Raw genomic sequence first — 15,936 nt, 5'->3', positions numbered from 1 at the left:
ATCGTTCGGTTTAGGTTTTTAACCGTTCGGTTTGGATTCTCCCGCATCCTACCGTTCGGTCTGGTACGGTTTCTGTCTTTTCTGGGTTCCAACTCCTTGCTACTTCAACTTCTTTCATCCAATTCATCTTAATTCCTATCAAAACAAGGAAAACCAAGCATAAAACCCATCCAACTCTCTTATTTCCAAAACTTAAACAAAAGCATGATTTCAAGCTAGTTTCTAAGTCATAAAGGGTGTTTTTAATATCAAAATTAAGTATAAAAATGATATGATCATAAATGGGGCAACAATGAAGAGCTTTCAAAGTGACAACAAGCATAAAAAAGAGTAGAATAGGTTTCCTTTGGGCGTGTATTTGCCTTTTGATTTCTTTCTCTTAGTTCTTGTGAATAATTGCTTATAAAATCTTCTTTCTCTTTAAGAGCAAGCAATGTGGGACTATCCATGGCTTGATCTTAAAAAGAAGAGAAGAGAAAGTGAGCATTCTAGGCGTGTAGGAGTTAGTAGCATAGCTAGTTTTCATATTTTTAACTATAGGAGAACTAGTTGCCTTATAAACCCTTTGGAGTGGAGAGAATTGAGCAATGTGGGACTCAAAAGTCCCTAGAAGACCTGCAGCAGCTGCTGGATGGACTACACCCTCAAAAGTCCCACATCTCCTAGATCTTGCATCTTAGCTCACTCCAAAGGTTATATAAGAAGGCTTAGGGGTCTCCTTTTTGAACACCTTACCTTGATTCAATGAATTTGAGTTGATTTGCACTTTTGCAATCTTCTTTGAGATAGAATTCTGTCTCTAAAGTCCCAAATTTGGGCAGACCTTATCTTGTTTGGACTCAACAAAATCATACTACAATGGTTTAGCACACCAAAAAGCATTTTCCTCTAGGACAAGTAAATCACTCATGTTTGCTCATCATAGAAAGATTGGTCAAGATATAATGAAGCTTTAGCCAATCAAGCTTCAACTATGGTGCTCACATAATCAAGACCTACACAACAGATGTAAACCTCATGAATAATCAACAACCAAGCAAGAATGTTATCATAAAGTGCATGAAACTATTCATCACCAAAGATAGTGTTTCACTCAAGCACTCGAAAGTGTTTCACTCAACTCAAAGGTGTATAATGAGGTGACACTTTTACACTCTACCATCACAATGTCACATGAATCAACTTTGCCTTTCATTTAATCACATATCAAACACACTCACAAGCAAGTTATCATCACAGGGAATTTTCAAGGCTTGTATTGAGGCTGGGCTAAGAAGAAAATGGATTTTTCTAGACAACAAAATCCTTGAGTTAAGAGAGTGCGCAATTCATTTATTCTCATTAAATCTCAACTCTCATTAAATCTCAACTCTCTTTCTTCTTTTATGTGAAAAACCAATATTCAACTCGTTTCCAAACTTTAATTGCATTGAGCTTAACCTTTTCTTTTCTTTCTTTTCTTCTCCTTTGCTTTTTGCTTTCGCTTTTTGCTTTTTCCCAATGCTTTTTAATGAATTTCACAAAGTTCTTTCTGGTTTCTCACCACCCCAAACTTGAACCATTCTCCATTACCACAAAACATACTCTACTTAACTCAAGGTAAGGATTTCAAAAAGGGTTTTTCCACTTTTCAAATTTAGGCTTAAGGTGCAAAGGTTAGAGAAAACATTGATCCTTATTGGGTTCACCTATAAACATTGGCACTAAGGGAGAAGAGAAAACATTGCTTTGATCATTTGTAATAAGTAAGCAAGTGGTTCAATCATAGAAAATTAGGAAAAATCAATCTTGTTAACTCAAGAGCCCAATCTCTCACAAGTTAACTCAAGTTCCACAATTTGATAAACATCTTGCCCATCATATTAATCACAATTGAAATAATGCATCTGTTTTTAACAATACTATGAGCAACCACCATCTATGCTTAAAAAGCCTCAACAATCATTAACTCAACATGCATCATAGAACAATAGAGCAAACACAAGAATATTACTCATCACAAACAACAGTTTATCACATCATACCAAACCATTGCACACAACTCATTAAACCAAGTACATAAGAAAAAATAAAAATAAAAAAAAATTCAAATAAAATAAAGCAAAAACATAAAAATCCTGATCCAGCAACATCCATCCGTAGATGTTGTCAGTAACATGCATTAGTAGATGTCTAGTATCATAGCATCCATCAGTAGATGCTCTCATCTGAATCTTCCACCATCCATCAGTAGATGCGAATCCTTCTCATTAGCACCCATCAATAGATGCTAATCTTTCTCATCTTCATCGGCATCCATTAGTAGACGCCTTTAGTAGCATCCATTAGTAGACACTTAATCACATAGCATCCATCAGTAGACGCTATCATTTATCACCCTCATCATAGCAACATCCATCAGTAGATGCTGTTATCTGAGTCCTCCTAGCATCCCTCAGTAGATGATGTCCAACATCGATCAGTAGATGTTGTAATTCCTGCAAAGCAAATTCAAATCCAAAAGAAAAAGTTAGAAATTGGGTTGCCTCCCAATAAGCGCTTGTTTAACGTCACGAGCCTAACATCATTAAGCACAATCTGCATCTATGACGTTGGTGTTCCTTTTGCTTTCATCACACCAACTTATCTACAACATCTTCTTGTTCACCATCTTAACCCTCCTTGAATAAGGAGCCTCAATCTCAATAACTCCATTCTCTTTGATATTTTTAACCACTTTATGCACAGAACTTGGTGAACATGACACTTGAAGGATGGCGCTCAGCTCTGTTAGTGGGGCGCCCAAGCGCGCCCTATGACCTTCTTTGTCCTTCTTCTCTTGATGATATTGTACTCCTAGTACAAACTTTCGAATTTGATCCTACAAACACTAAAGAACACTGCACTAGAGACCCAATTAGCACAAATAGATAAAAAATTAAAAAGATAAAAAGATGAAGAGATAGAAAGATAAAAAGATAAAAGCATAGAAACATAGAAAGATAGAAAGATAAAAAAAATAAAAAGGTAAAAAGATAAGTAGATAAAAAGATAAAAAGATGAAAAGATAAAAATAAGAATAAAAAGATAAAAAGATAATAAGAAAAAACAAATAAAAAGATAAAAAAAACTAAAAAGACAAAAAGAGAAAAAGAGAAAAAGATAAAAAGAGAAAAAGATAAAAGAGAAAAAGATAAAAAGATAAAAAGATAAAAAATAAAAAAAAGATTAAAAAACAATAAAAAGATTAAAAAAATAAAAAGATAAAAATCTAATCGGTTAAGAATCACATAAATAGAATAGTTATACCACGAGCCCCTAGTAGCGGCGCCAAAAACAGAGTCAAAAAACTTGTTAAGACCTCGACAAGTGTACCGCTTTGTATCAAGTAATAATAAATTTGTATTTTGTTGCTCAAGCCATCAAAAGATACAATTCGTAGGACGTGCAAGTCCTTAAATAGAACATAAAAATAAAATAAACCACGTCCAAGCCCATAAAAATAACAGAAAACAGGTCCAAGCCCACGTCGTCGGCGCTCAGCGGCACTTTTGGCGCTCAGCGGTAGCTGCGCCACTCAAATGATGCATGCCCATTCGGTTTCACTTTTGACCGATCGGTCTTACACTGTCGACCGTTCGGCATGACTTCTACCACTTCATTCAGCTTCTCCTCTCACAAACCATTTGGTTTGCCTATGTTTTTCTGCAGCCGTTTGGTCCTCAGTTACACCATTCAACAATTGTCTTTCTTGCTCACACCGTTCGGCCTAGTTCCACCACCTTCACATCGTTCGGTCTCTGTTATGAACCGCTCGGTCTCTGTCTTCTCCCCTATCTGACCATTCGGTCAGTCTTAGTAACCATTCAGCCTGGGTTCTTATACCGTTCGCTTTGGATTCTCCCGCATCCTACTGTTCGGTCTGGTACTGTTTTTGTCTTTTCTAGGTTTCAACTCTTTGCTACTTCAACTTCTTTTATCCATTTCATCTTAATTCCTGTCAAAACAAGGGAAACCATGCATAAAACCCATCCAACTCTCTTATTTCCAAAACTTAAACAAAAGCATGATTTCAAGCTAGTTTCTAAGTCATAAAGGGTGTTTTTAATATCAAAATTAAGTATAAAAATAACGGTTATTCAACCGTTATTACTTATGAGTTGATTGAAAATATGGCCGCTAATGATAATGAGATGCATAATGAAAGGGCTCAATTTCAACCGAAAGGAGTTCTACAATTACAATCTCAATGACTCAGAACAAAATATTGACTCAACAATTGGAGACTTTGATAAAGAAAATCTCTCAACTGCCTCAAGAATTACAGAATGTTTCTCAAGCTCAACATAAACTTTGTGAGCTATGTGGTGGAGATCGTATCAATGGAAAATGTGCCATTCAAGCTATTACCCAAGAAGAAGTCAATTTTATGAGTAATCAGAGTCGCCCACGTGACTACAACAAAGGGTGGAAACCTAACCCAAGCATGGGTCAAGAGCAAGCTAGGCAATTCAATAGACCACCATAGCAGCAATGGCAACAACAACCCTCCTTATCGGATAAAACTACAAAGCTAGAGGAGACACTCCAACAATTTATGTAGGTTTCTATCTCCAATCATAAAAGCACTGAAGCTGCCATAAGGAATTTGGAGATACAGTTTGGCCAATTGGCTAAGAAGTTGGAGGATAAGTCCAAGAAAAATTTGGGTCATAATATTGAATTTAACCCTAAGGAGAAGTGTAATGCCATTATGACTAGAAGTGGAAAGGTGATAGATGAGAGAAAAATTGAGAGAAAAGAGAAAGATGAGTTGAGTGAAAAAGAAGAGATGAATGGAGAGAGAAAAGAAGAGGATGAGAAAAAGAAAGAAAAAGAGAATGAAGAGGTTGAGGTAAAAGAAAATGAGAGAGAGAGAAAGAGGAAAAGTAATTAAGAAGCCCCATCCGTATCCTAAAGTGCATTCAAGGAAGGAGAAAGAAAAGCAATTTGAGTGTTTCATGGAAATTTTCAAGAAATTGAAGATTAACATACCATTCTCTGAAGCACTTCAACAAATGCCTTCATATGCTAAATTTTTGAAGGAACTTCTTACAAAAAAGAAGAAATACATTGAAGAGGAAACTATTGAAGTATAGGGAAATTGCAGTGCTATCATACAAAAACTCTTACCTCCTAAGTTTAAAGATCCAGGTAGTTTCACCATCCCGTGCACCATAGGAAAGTTAGCCGTTGGAACGACATTGATTGATTTGGCAGCTAGCATCAACATGATGCCTCTCTCCATGTTCAAAAAGATTGGAGGTTTGGAAATTAAGCCTACTCGTATGACTCTGCAATTAGCAGATAGATTGCTTAAATATCCTCATGGGGTGGTTGAAGATGTGCTTGTTAAAGTGGATAAATTTCTATTTCCAGTGGATTTTGTCATCATGGAGATGGAGGAAGATGTGGATGTGCCTCCCATTGTTGGGATACCATTTATGAAGACTGTTAGAGTTTTAATTGATATGGATAATGGCGAACTAAATGTAAGAGTACAAGATGAAGAGGTGAATTTTGATGTGTTTGAAGCTATGTCTCACCCAAATGATGATAAGGCATGTTTTCATTTTGACACACTTGATGAAGTATGTATGATTCAAGAGAAGTTGGTACATGTTTCTTCTCCTTTGGAGAAAAATCTCATTGATGCTTGTGAAGCCTTGAATGACAAGGAAGAGAAAATAATTAATGAGTGTTTGACTGACTTGAATGTGATAAAAGAAATTCCCTTTCAAGAGGCGAAAATTGAAGCTTTCAATACCCAGGAAAAAGTCAAGGAAACTAAACTTGAGTTGAAGATGTTACCACCACATTTGAAGTATGTTTTCTTAGAGGAAGGTAGAAAAAAACCTGTCATTATAAGCAATTCTCTATCCTCCAAGGAAGAAGAAAAGTTGGTTGCAGTATTAATAGCCAACAAAGGAGGCATTGGATGGTCAATTTCTGATCTTAAAGGCATAAGCCCTACTTATTGCGTGCATAAGATATTCATGGAAGATGACTTTAAACCAGTTGCTCAACCATAGAGAAGACTGAAACCTGTGATGAAGGAGGAAGTTAGAAAAGAAGTTCTGAAGCTTTTGGAGGCTGGTATTATATATCCTATTTATGATAATGCATGGGTAAGCCCAATGCAGGTGGTGCCAAAGAAAGGTGGGATGATAGTTATTTATAATGAAAATAATGAACTCATACATACTAGGACGGTTATTGGTTGGAGAATATGTATTGACTACAGAAAGTTTAATAAGGCCACAAGGAAGGATCACTTTCCCCTTCCTTTCATGAATCAGATGTTGGAGAGATTAACAGGTCAAGCTTTTTATTGCTTTCTAGATGGTTATTCAGGATACAACCAAATTGTGGTGGATCCAAAAGACCAGGAAAAGACGACATTTACTTTCTCATTCAGTATTTTTGCTTATAGAAAAATGCCATTTGGATTACTCAATGCTCCAACCACATTTCAAAGATGTATGCAGGGAATCTTTGCAAATTTGATAGAAAAATGCGTTGAAGTCTTCATGGATGATTTTTTGGTATTTGGTGATTCTTTCCAATTATGCTTGTCTAACTTGGATATTGTTCTCAAAAGATGCATTTAGACAAACCTTATTCTCAATTGGGAAAAATGCCACTTCATGGTAACTTAAGGTATTGTTCTGGGCACAAGGTCTCTTCCAAGGCAATTGAGGTTGACAAAGCTAAAGTAGAAGTCATTGAAAAACTTCCACCACCAATAAATGTGAAAGGAATCAGAAGCTTTTTGGGGCATGCCAGTTTTTATAGAAGATTCATCAAAGAGTTCTCCAAGACTACTAAACCTTTAAGCAATCTCCTTGTCAAAGACACACCTTTTGAGATAAATGAAGAATGTCTTAAGGTCTTTGAAATCTTGAAGTCTAAGCTAATCTCTACTCTGGTGATTGTAGCTCCAAATTGGAATCAAGATTTTGAGCTGATGTGTAATGCTAGTGATTATGCCATAGGTGTTGTCCTTGGCGAAAGAAGAGAAAAGGTTTTCCACACCATTTTTTATGCAAGCCAAGTTTTGAATGAGGCCCAATTGAACTATGCCACCACAGAAAAGGAATTCCTTGCCATAGTGTACGCCTTAGAGAAATTTAGGCCCTATCTCATTGGGTCTAAAGTGATCATATACACGAGTCATGTGGCCATCAAGTATTTATTAATCAAGCCTGATTCTAAACCGCGCTTGATTAGATAGGTACTTTTGTTGCAAGAGTTTGATGTAGAAATTCGTGACAAGAAGGGTAGTTAGAATTTAATTGCAGATCATTTATCCCGGCTCATCAATGATGAAGTTACAAGCAAGGAAAAAGAGATCAAGGAATTGTTTTCAGATGAAACACTCTTGCATATTCAGCAAAAACCATGGTTTACTGACATGACTAATTTTAAAGCTGCAGGAGTAATCCTAAAAGATTTTAAATAGCAACATAAGAAGAAGTTTTTTGCATGATGCAAAATAGTTTTTTTGGGATGATCACTTCTTGTTCAAGATTGGAGCTGACAACCTCTTGAGGCGTTGTGTTACTAATGAAGAAGCAGCAGGAATTCTTTGGCATTGTCATAATTCATCTTATGGGGGAACTTTAATGGAGAAAGAACAGCTGCAAAAGTTCTTCAGTCTGGATTTTATTGGCCTACCTTGTTCAAGGATGCTCACAATCATGCTAGAAACTGTGATAAGTGTTAGAGAATTGGGAGCATCTTAAGAAAACATGAAATGACATTGCATGTCGTTCTGTAGGTTGAAGTCTTTGATTGTTGGGGTATAGACTTTGTTGGTCCTTCTCCACCTTCTTTTAACAATGAGTATATCTTGGTGGCGGTGGATTGTGTGAGTAAATGGGTGGTAGCAGTTGCATGTCCTAAGAATGATGCTAATTAATAATGTCATTAAATTTTTGAAAAGGACAATTTTTGCTCAGTTTGGAGTTCCTAGAGTTCTTATTAGTGATGGAGGATCTCATTTTTGTAATACTTAGCTTGCAAAAGTGCTCAAGCATTATGGAGTGAAGCATAAGGTGGCTTCACCTTATCATCCATAGACAAATGGGCAAGCTGAAGTTTCTAATAGGAAGATAAAGAAGATTCTTGAGAAGACAGTTGCTTCATCAAGGAAGGATTAGTCTCAGAAGCTAGATGATGCTCTTTGGGCATACAAGACTGCAATGAAGACGACTACAGGGCTATCTGATAATGATTCAAAATATTGTTATCTGTGATGTAATTTTAATACTAAATGCACCCTTTTCTGCTTAGAAACTTGCTTGGAATCCTGTTTTTCTGTTAAGTTGTGTGAATAAGAGAGTCAAGGTTGAATTTGATGATTTTATGACTAGTTCCCTTTGTTTTGATAGAAAATGAGTTAATATGGAAAGCAGGGATAAAGTACTAAGGAGATAGAGCTTAGAAAGGTCTAGAAAAAGCACCAGAAGGAAAGAAGCTCGAGGCTTGGCCGCCCTTTTTGAGGCTTAAGCGCAGGAAGTGCCGCTCACCGCTCGGGTGTCCCTTTTTGGGGCGCTTGAGCGCCAGATGAAGAAGGCTTGGGCGTACTCTGGAAAGCTTAAGCGCAGGAAGTGTCGCTCACTGCCCGGGGGCCCCTTTTTGGGGCGCTTGAACACCGGATGAAGAAGGCTTGGGCGTACTCTGGATGGCTTAAGCGTAGGAAGTGTTGCTCACCGCCCAGACACCCTTTTTGGGGGCGCATGAGCACTGGATGTAGAAGGCTTGCGCAACCTCTCTGAGGCTTGAGCGTGGAAGACCACCGCTCACCGCCAGGGTGCCCTAAGTGGGGCGCTTGAGCGCCGGCGACTCAGGCTTGGGCATTGTTTCTGTTCTACTTCTGTTCTATTTAAAGGACCCTAACGTCCTAGGTTTGGTATCTCTGGCTGGAGCAACACAACATCACACTCTTCTACTCTCTAAAGGCGGATCTGGAGGCGGGAGCTTCCTCTTCTACTTTTAGGGTTTCACTTCATGCTTTTCCATTATTCATCTAGTTTCTCCATGTCTATGGGGAACTAAACTCTATTTGTTGTTGGGGGATGATGTAACCTTGTGAACTCTCATGTATTTGAATTGATTCTTAATTTATATGTTTTTTCATTAATTGTTAGGGAATTCATGTGTTTCAATGCTTGCTCTATTTAACTCATTTAGTAGCATGATTTATGAATTGCATGAGTGTTGGGAGGTTCCTTACAATTCAGGTTCTTGTTGAATTCTTCCAAGGGTATATTTCTCAGGGATGAGGGTATGAGTACTTGGTCGTCTTAAGCTCTTGATCTTCAAACTTAATTTTCTAGGAATGCTAGTAATTGCACGAACTAGGAATTAAGGCAGGCTTATTGCATCGATCGATCGGGTTCTAAGTAATTTAATGAGTGACGTTAACATTAATTCAAAAAGAAGAATTCTTATATACATGCACTAGTGCAAAAACAACGTATAATGTCACACGTTTAACGTCGAACGACTAAATAGCCAACTTTAAAAATGAATGGTGGCATTTTTGTAAATAAATACAATTATTAAACGTCGTTTATAATTGTAATTTGATGTAAAAGGATATAAAACGTCGAATGTCCTAGCGCTAAACGTTAAAAGGTTTGGGATTTCAATAAAAATTTGAGCGCGGGATTGAAAGTTCATTCACTTTATCTTAGCGCGCCAGACCCTCTTCTCTTCTCAAATTTTCTCGAACGAAGTTTGACGACCATCACAGGTAATCTTTCTTTCATTTGATACAAATGCATGTTAATTTACTACTTTATGTATGATTTTCGTTTGTTTTGACCGATTATTTTCGTGTTCTTGTGCTTTATAGGCGTATTTTTCTTTCTCTCTCACTTGTGGCAACACTTTATTCCGTTGAACCAAGGTTAGTTTTTGTTTTGAAGAACTTATTTGTTAAACTTGTCTGTTGTTATTTTTGGTTGAACTTGTTTGTTGTTGTTGTTTGGATGAACTTGTTTGTTGTTGTTGTTTGGATGAACTTGTTTGTTGTTGTTGTTTGATTAAAGTTGTTTGTTGTTTGTCATTGTTGTTTATTATTGATACTATATTACACGTTCATAGTTCATGCTTTACAAAATACCAAAAACTGAAAATTGTTGTTTTTTTGCTTTACAGGTCTCGTAGAGTTGTAAAAAAGGATCACAATTAATTAAAAATATAAAAAAATTGATTAACGTCGTTTATTGATAAAATTCGACGTTAAATTTAACGTCAACTTTTTTAAATTTGACACCAATTTAACATCTCCTGATATGACGTTGTTCTCAAATTCGAGGTGAAAGGCCCAAAATATTCGACGTTGTACACTGTTTTTTGTACTGGTGATGAGAGTAAACTTAGTGAAATCAAACCCTAACAACATATTCATCTCATATTAAACAACATTTGTTCATCTTTGTGTTACTCTACTATTGATCAATTTGCATTCATATTTAATTTTATGTCTTTGCATTTGAAACTAACAATCTCGTTTTATTTAAGTCTTAATTAATCGAGTTATCATACAACTGTCTAGTGCCGAGAGTCTTCAGGGATACGATACTTGGTCTTACCATTTTATATTACTTGTGCGATTTGGTACACTTGCCTATCCATCAACAAGTTTTTGGCGCCATTGTTGGGAACTCACGATTTAAACTATTCTATTTGTGTGATTCTCAATTAATTTTGACTTTATTTTTATCCTTGTTATTTTTTTATTTTATTTTTTTATTTTTATTTTGTGTTTTGTGTCGTTATTTTTGTTTTTGTGCTAACAATATTTTCTAGGGTTTTTGTGTCTAGTGCTTGCAAGATGCAATTCGAAAAACAAATTAACTATATGGGCACTCAATTCCACCAAGGTAATTTCAACCACTGGTGGGAACCTCACTCAAGCATGGATCAAAGTCACTTTGGGCATGCTGCCGGACAATTTTATAGAGAACCACAACAACAATGGCAGCAACAACCCTCTCTATTAGAAAGATGGGCTAAGATGGATGACACACTTGAACAGTTAATGCAGATGTCTGATTCTCATCATAAAAGAAATCAAGCAGCATTCACAAGGATAGGGAGCCAACTTGGTCACATAATTCAGAAGCTGGATGATCTTGGGAGTAACATGAACGCTAACCCTAGAGAGGAATGTTAAGCTATTATTACTAGAAGTGACAAAGTTTCAGATGAGAGAAAAACATAGAGAAAAGAAGAAGAAAGTTTGAGCGAAAAAGAGAAAGATGTAGAGAAAGAAAAAGAAGAGAGTGAGATAAAAGAAAAATGAAAAAAAGAGGGAAGAAAAGAAAAAAAGGAGAGGAAGAGGATAAGAAAAAAAAGAAAGAATTATATGAAAAACCTCTTCCTTACCTAAAGAATTATTCTAGGGAGGAGAAGGAAAGACAGTTTGAGCATTGCATGGAAATCTTTGAGGAATTGGAGATTAAAATTCCTGTGACTAAGACATTGCAACAAGTTCCCGGTTATGTTAAGTTCCTGAAGAAATTCAACAAAAAGAGAAAAAGTCCAGAGGAGGAAACAATTGAGGTATAAGGCAATTGCAATGTGATCTTGCAGAAGACACTTCCTCCAAAGGCTAAAGATCCGGGAAGTTTCACTATTTCCTGCACTATTGGGAGTAATGAAATAGGGAAAGCCCTAATTGATTTAGGGTCCAGTATGAACTTGATGTCGTTATCTGTACTTGAAAAGATTGGTGGTCTTGAAGTCAAGCCTACAAAGAGGAAGCTGCTGAAGATAAGTTGGTGTGGAGACAGAAAGGACAACACCAAGATTAAAGTTGGAATTGCATGATCCAGACATGAGCCTATTGGGTCAAGCTAGTGACGTTAAAGAAGTGCTTAATGGGAGGCAACCTAGTGTCTTGAAAACTTTTAATTTTTTTTTTGTTTATTTCTATATTATTTTTGGGATTTGTTTTTAATTCGGTTATTGTGTGAATTTTTGTTTTTCATGTGTGTTTAATTTTTTTAGAAAGAACTGAAAGTTTGAGGGGTGGCGAGAGTTGAATTGTTTGATTTGAATGTTGTTGTGAGAGCTAGGGAAAACAAAATTAAAAATTTTAGGTTGAATTTGAGAACTCAAGGCCGGGAAAACCTAAAACAGTTCAAAAATTAAGGGGTATACACTACCGCCCGCTGCCCAAGCGCCCTTTCGAGGGCGCCCGGGCGGCGCCTTTGCAGGTGGGCTTTTTAAGCACGAAGCTTGAGCGGGCTTGGCCCAATTTCACTTTTTTTAACCCCAAGGGTTTCACCCAAGCCTCCATTCTATGATTTTCATCAATCTAGCCTCTTAAAACACTTCTCCCAAGTGCTCTCTCCACTTTCCCCCTTTCTATTTCACCAAAACCTTAAGGTTTCACAGCTTTTGCACCATCCAACCATTCAAGTTTGGGGTTTTGGAGTGTATGGCAGCCAGAAAGCATCTACTGATGGATGCTATGTGATTAAACATCTACTGATGGGTGCTACTAACAGCGTCTACTGATGGATGTTGAGGAAGATGAGAAAGATTGACATCTACTGATGGATGTTGGAAGATTCAGATCAAATCATCTACTAATGGATGCTACTAAAACAGGATTTCTTTTATCTTTATTACTTCTACTGCTTTTATTATTGTTGTTATTTTTATTGTTTTTTTTATATTCCTATTTTTATTATTTTTCTGTAGTATAGGAATGATGTACTTTGATCTATCTTATTGCAGTGGTTGGGTACTTCTAATGTTGTGTTTTGATGAGTATTACTTTTTGATGCTTATTGTTTGGGTTGATGCTGAGATGATGCATGATGTGACAATACACAGGTGGTTGCTTCTAACATGTGAAACAGATACTAGAGGTAAGTGATTGAAATACTGGGCAGGGTGTTTTTCTGAATTCTGGAACTTGAATTTAACCTGTGTGAGGATTGAACTCCAGAGTTTTTGTGAATAATTGTTATTACTTTGGAAGCATGAATGATTTTTCCCAAATTTTCTGTGATTCGATTACTTGCTTGCATGTTTCACATGATCATGGCCATCTGTTGTTTATCCCTTTTTAGCCTACTCATGAATTTTTCCAAATAAAAAGAGAACAATTTGTTCCATCCTTTGAACCTTTAGCCTTAAGCATGTTTTTAAAACCTGTTTTAAATTCTTTACCTTGAGTTGAGTTAAGAATACTTGTGGGGTATTAATAAAGTTTCAAGTTTGGGGTTGCTGGAAAGATTGAGAAAGAAAAGAAAAGAAAAGCATTGAGCTAAGCAGTGAATACTTGAAAAGAAAAAGAAAAAGAAAAAGAAAAATGAAAAGAAAAGAAAAGCTCAATGCAAGGGAAAGCTAGGAAAAAGAAAGAGAGTTTGTGCTTGAACGATGAAACCATAAATGTCTCTCTTAACTCAAGGATTTTGTTGGCCAGAAAAACCAATTTCCTTCTTAGCCCAGCCAAGTTACAAGCCATGAAAAGTCCTTGTGATGACAACCTGCTTGTGAGTATGTTTGATTTTGGCTAAATTAAAGGCAAAATTAAATTGTGTGACATTGTGATAGCAGAGTGAAAAAGACACCAAAACCTCACTATACACCTGTGAGTTGAGTGATACACTCTTGAGTGCTTGAGTCATATACTTTTGAGTGCTTGAGTGAAACACTTCCTTTAGTGAGGAATAGTTCTCTGAATTTTTGATTGCATCTCTTCTTGGTTGATTGATCCTTCTTAAGGATAGCATCCATTGAAGTACATGAGCATCACACTAATTTTAATTGAATAAGGCATCTATTCATCTTAACTGACATTTGTATGCTGAGTTGATCAAAGTGATTTCTTGTCTAGAAGAAAAAGTTTTTGAAAAAGGTTGAGTCATTGTAGTGATTGTTCTGAAAAGCTGAGTTACAATCTGTTTTGCTTAAGGACAAGCAAAGTTCTAAGTTTGGGGTTGTGATAATGGTTGAAAATATCGTTATCTGTGATGTAATTTTAATACTAAATGCACCCTTTTCTGCTTAGAAACTTGCTTGGAATCATGTGTTTCTGTTAAGTTGTGTGAATAAGAGAGTTGAGGTTGAATTTGATGATTTTATGACTAATTCCCTTTGTTTTGATAGAAAATGAGTTAAATTTAACGCCAAATTTTTAAATTTGACGCCAATTTAACGTCTCCCGATATGACGTTGTTCTCAAATTCGACGTGAAAGGCCCAAAATATTCGAGGTTGTACGTTGTTTTTGTACTAGTCATGAGAGTAAACTTGGTGAAATCAAACCCTAACAACATATTTATCTCATATTAAACAACATCCGTTCATCTTTGTGTTACTCTACTATTGATCAATTTGCATTCATATTTAATTTTATGTCTTTGCATTTGAAACCAACAATCTCGTTTTATTTAAGTCTTAATTAATCGAGTTATCACACAACTGTCTACTGTCGAGAGTCTTCAGGGATACGATACGTGGTCTTACCATTTTATATTACTTGTGCGATTTGGTACACTTGCCAATCCATCAACACTATCTCCTTTCTAGTTAGTCTATGCGAAAGCATGTCATCTACAGTGAAGATGGAGCATTGGGCTTATTGGGCTTTAAAGTTCTTGAATTTTGATCCCTTGGAGACCGTTGATAAGAGCAGAAGACAACTTTTGGAGCTTGAAGAGATGTGCTTGCATGCTTATGATTCTTCTAAGAAATACAAAGAAAACGTTAAGTTCTATCATGATAAGAAGTTGGTGAAGAAAGTCTTTCATCCAGGTCAACAAGTGTTATTGTTTAACTCTCGCCTCTAGCTCTTCCTCGGGAAATTGAAATCCAAAAGGTTTGGGCCTTTCATAGTCAAGGATGTAAAAGTTCATGGTGCAATTGAGTTTATGGATCCATCTATTGATGATCCACAAAGAAGTTGAGTGGTTAATGGGTGATAACGGTTGAATTTACCGTTATCTGTGATGCAATTACTAAATTAACCCTTTTTTACTTTGAAGCTTGCTTAAACTCTTGTTTTTATTTTATTTTGGTGAATAAGAGAGTTGAGGTTATACTTGATGATTTTATCACTAAATTCCCTTGATTTTGTAGGTTATTGGAATGAATTTGAAGAGGAGTTGAAGTATCAAGGAGTTGGAACCTAGGAAGGACAGAAAAAGCACACGAAGAGAAGGTTACAGAAGGCCACAAGACGCCTGGTTTCCCTTTTTTGGAGCCCTAGGCGCAGGAGCTCACACAACCATGCCTGGTTGCCCTTTTCTGGAGCCCTCAGCGCCAGCGTAGGGCGCCTGGTTGCCCTTTTTGGGCCCTCAGCGCCACTCTACACCGCACCACGCCTGGGTGCCTTTTCAAGGGCGCTTAGCTCCAATTACAGCATAGTCTCACCTACTTGCCCTCCTAGGGGTGTTGAGCGCCAGTTTGAATGCACCATTGAGCGTTTGTTTGCCCTTTGAGGGGCACTGAGCGCCAGTTCTCTCATAGTGTCGCCTGTCTTCCCTTAGTTGGGGTGCTGAGTGCCAGCGACTTAGGCTTATGGGCCAATTTTTGATCTATTGCAAGGCCAAGAGTCAATGCCGCAGGCATGGAGATGAAGCCTGCTGTCATTCAATTGGTGAAGAGCAACCAATTCAATGGATTAGTTCACGAAAATCCATATGAACATTTGACCACTTTCAATGCAATATGCAATATAGTGAAGATTAATGGTGTGTCAGATGAGGCTATTAGACTTAGCTTGTTCCCTTTCTGTTTAGGAGGCAATGCTAAGATGTGGGTTAATTCATTCCCAGAGAATAGCTTCACTAGGTGGGAAGATGTGGTGGCTAAGTTCCTGAACAAATATTTTCCTCAGTCCAAGGTCAACAACAAAGGCAAGCAGGAAATTTCTTCTTTTCAATAG

At 36.9% G+C, this 15,936-nt stretch overlaps 1 protein-coding gene across 1 annotated transcript; it reads left to right on the top strand.

Annotated features, from left to right (window-relative positions):
• The first annotated feature begins 14,596 nt into the window (after positions 1 to 14,596).
• On the top strand, positions 14,597 to 15,936 carry LOC108344378 (uncharacterized). The gene is made up of 2 exons (XM_017582826.1): positions 14,597 to 14,804; positions 15,731 to 15,936. Exons 1-2 carry the CDS (start codon positions 14,597 to 14,599, stop codon positions 15,934 to 15,936), a joined length of 414 nt encoding a protein of 137 aa, XP_017438315.1.

This window comes from Vigna angularis, chromosome 8, assembly GCF_016808095.1.
Source record: "Vigna angularis cultivar LongXiaoDou No.4 chromosome 8, ASM1680809v1, whole genome shotgun sequence".
NCBI classification, from domain to species: domain Eukaryota; kingdom Viridiplantae; phylum Streptophyta; class Magnoliopsida; order Fabales; family Fabaceae; genus Vigna; species Vigna angularis.
The sequence above is the reverse complement of the archived record's forward strand: the minus strand, read 5'-3'. Positions and strand labels throughout refer to the sequence as shown.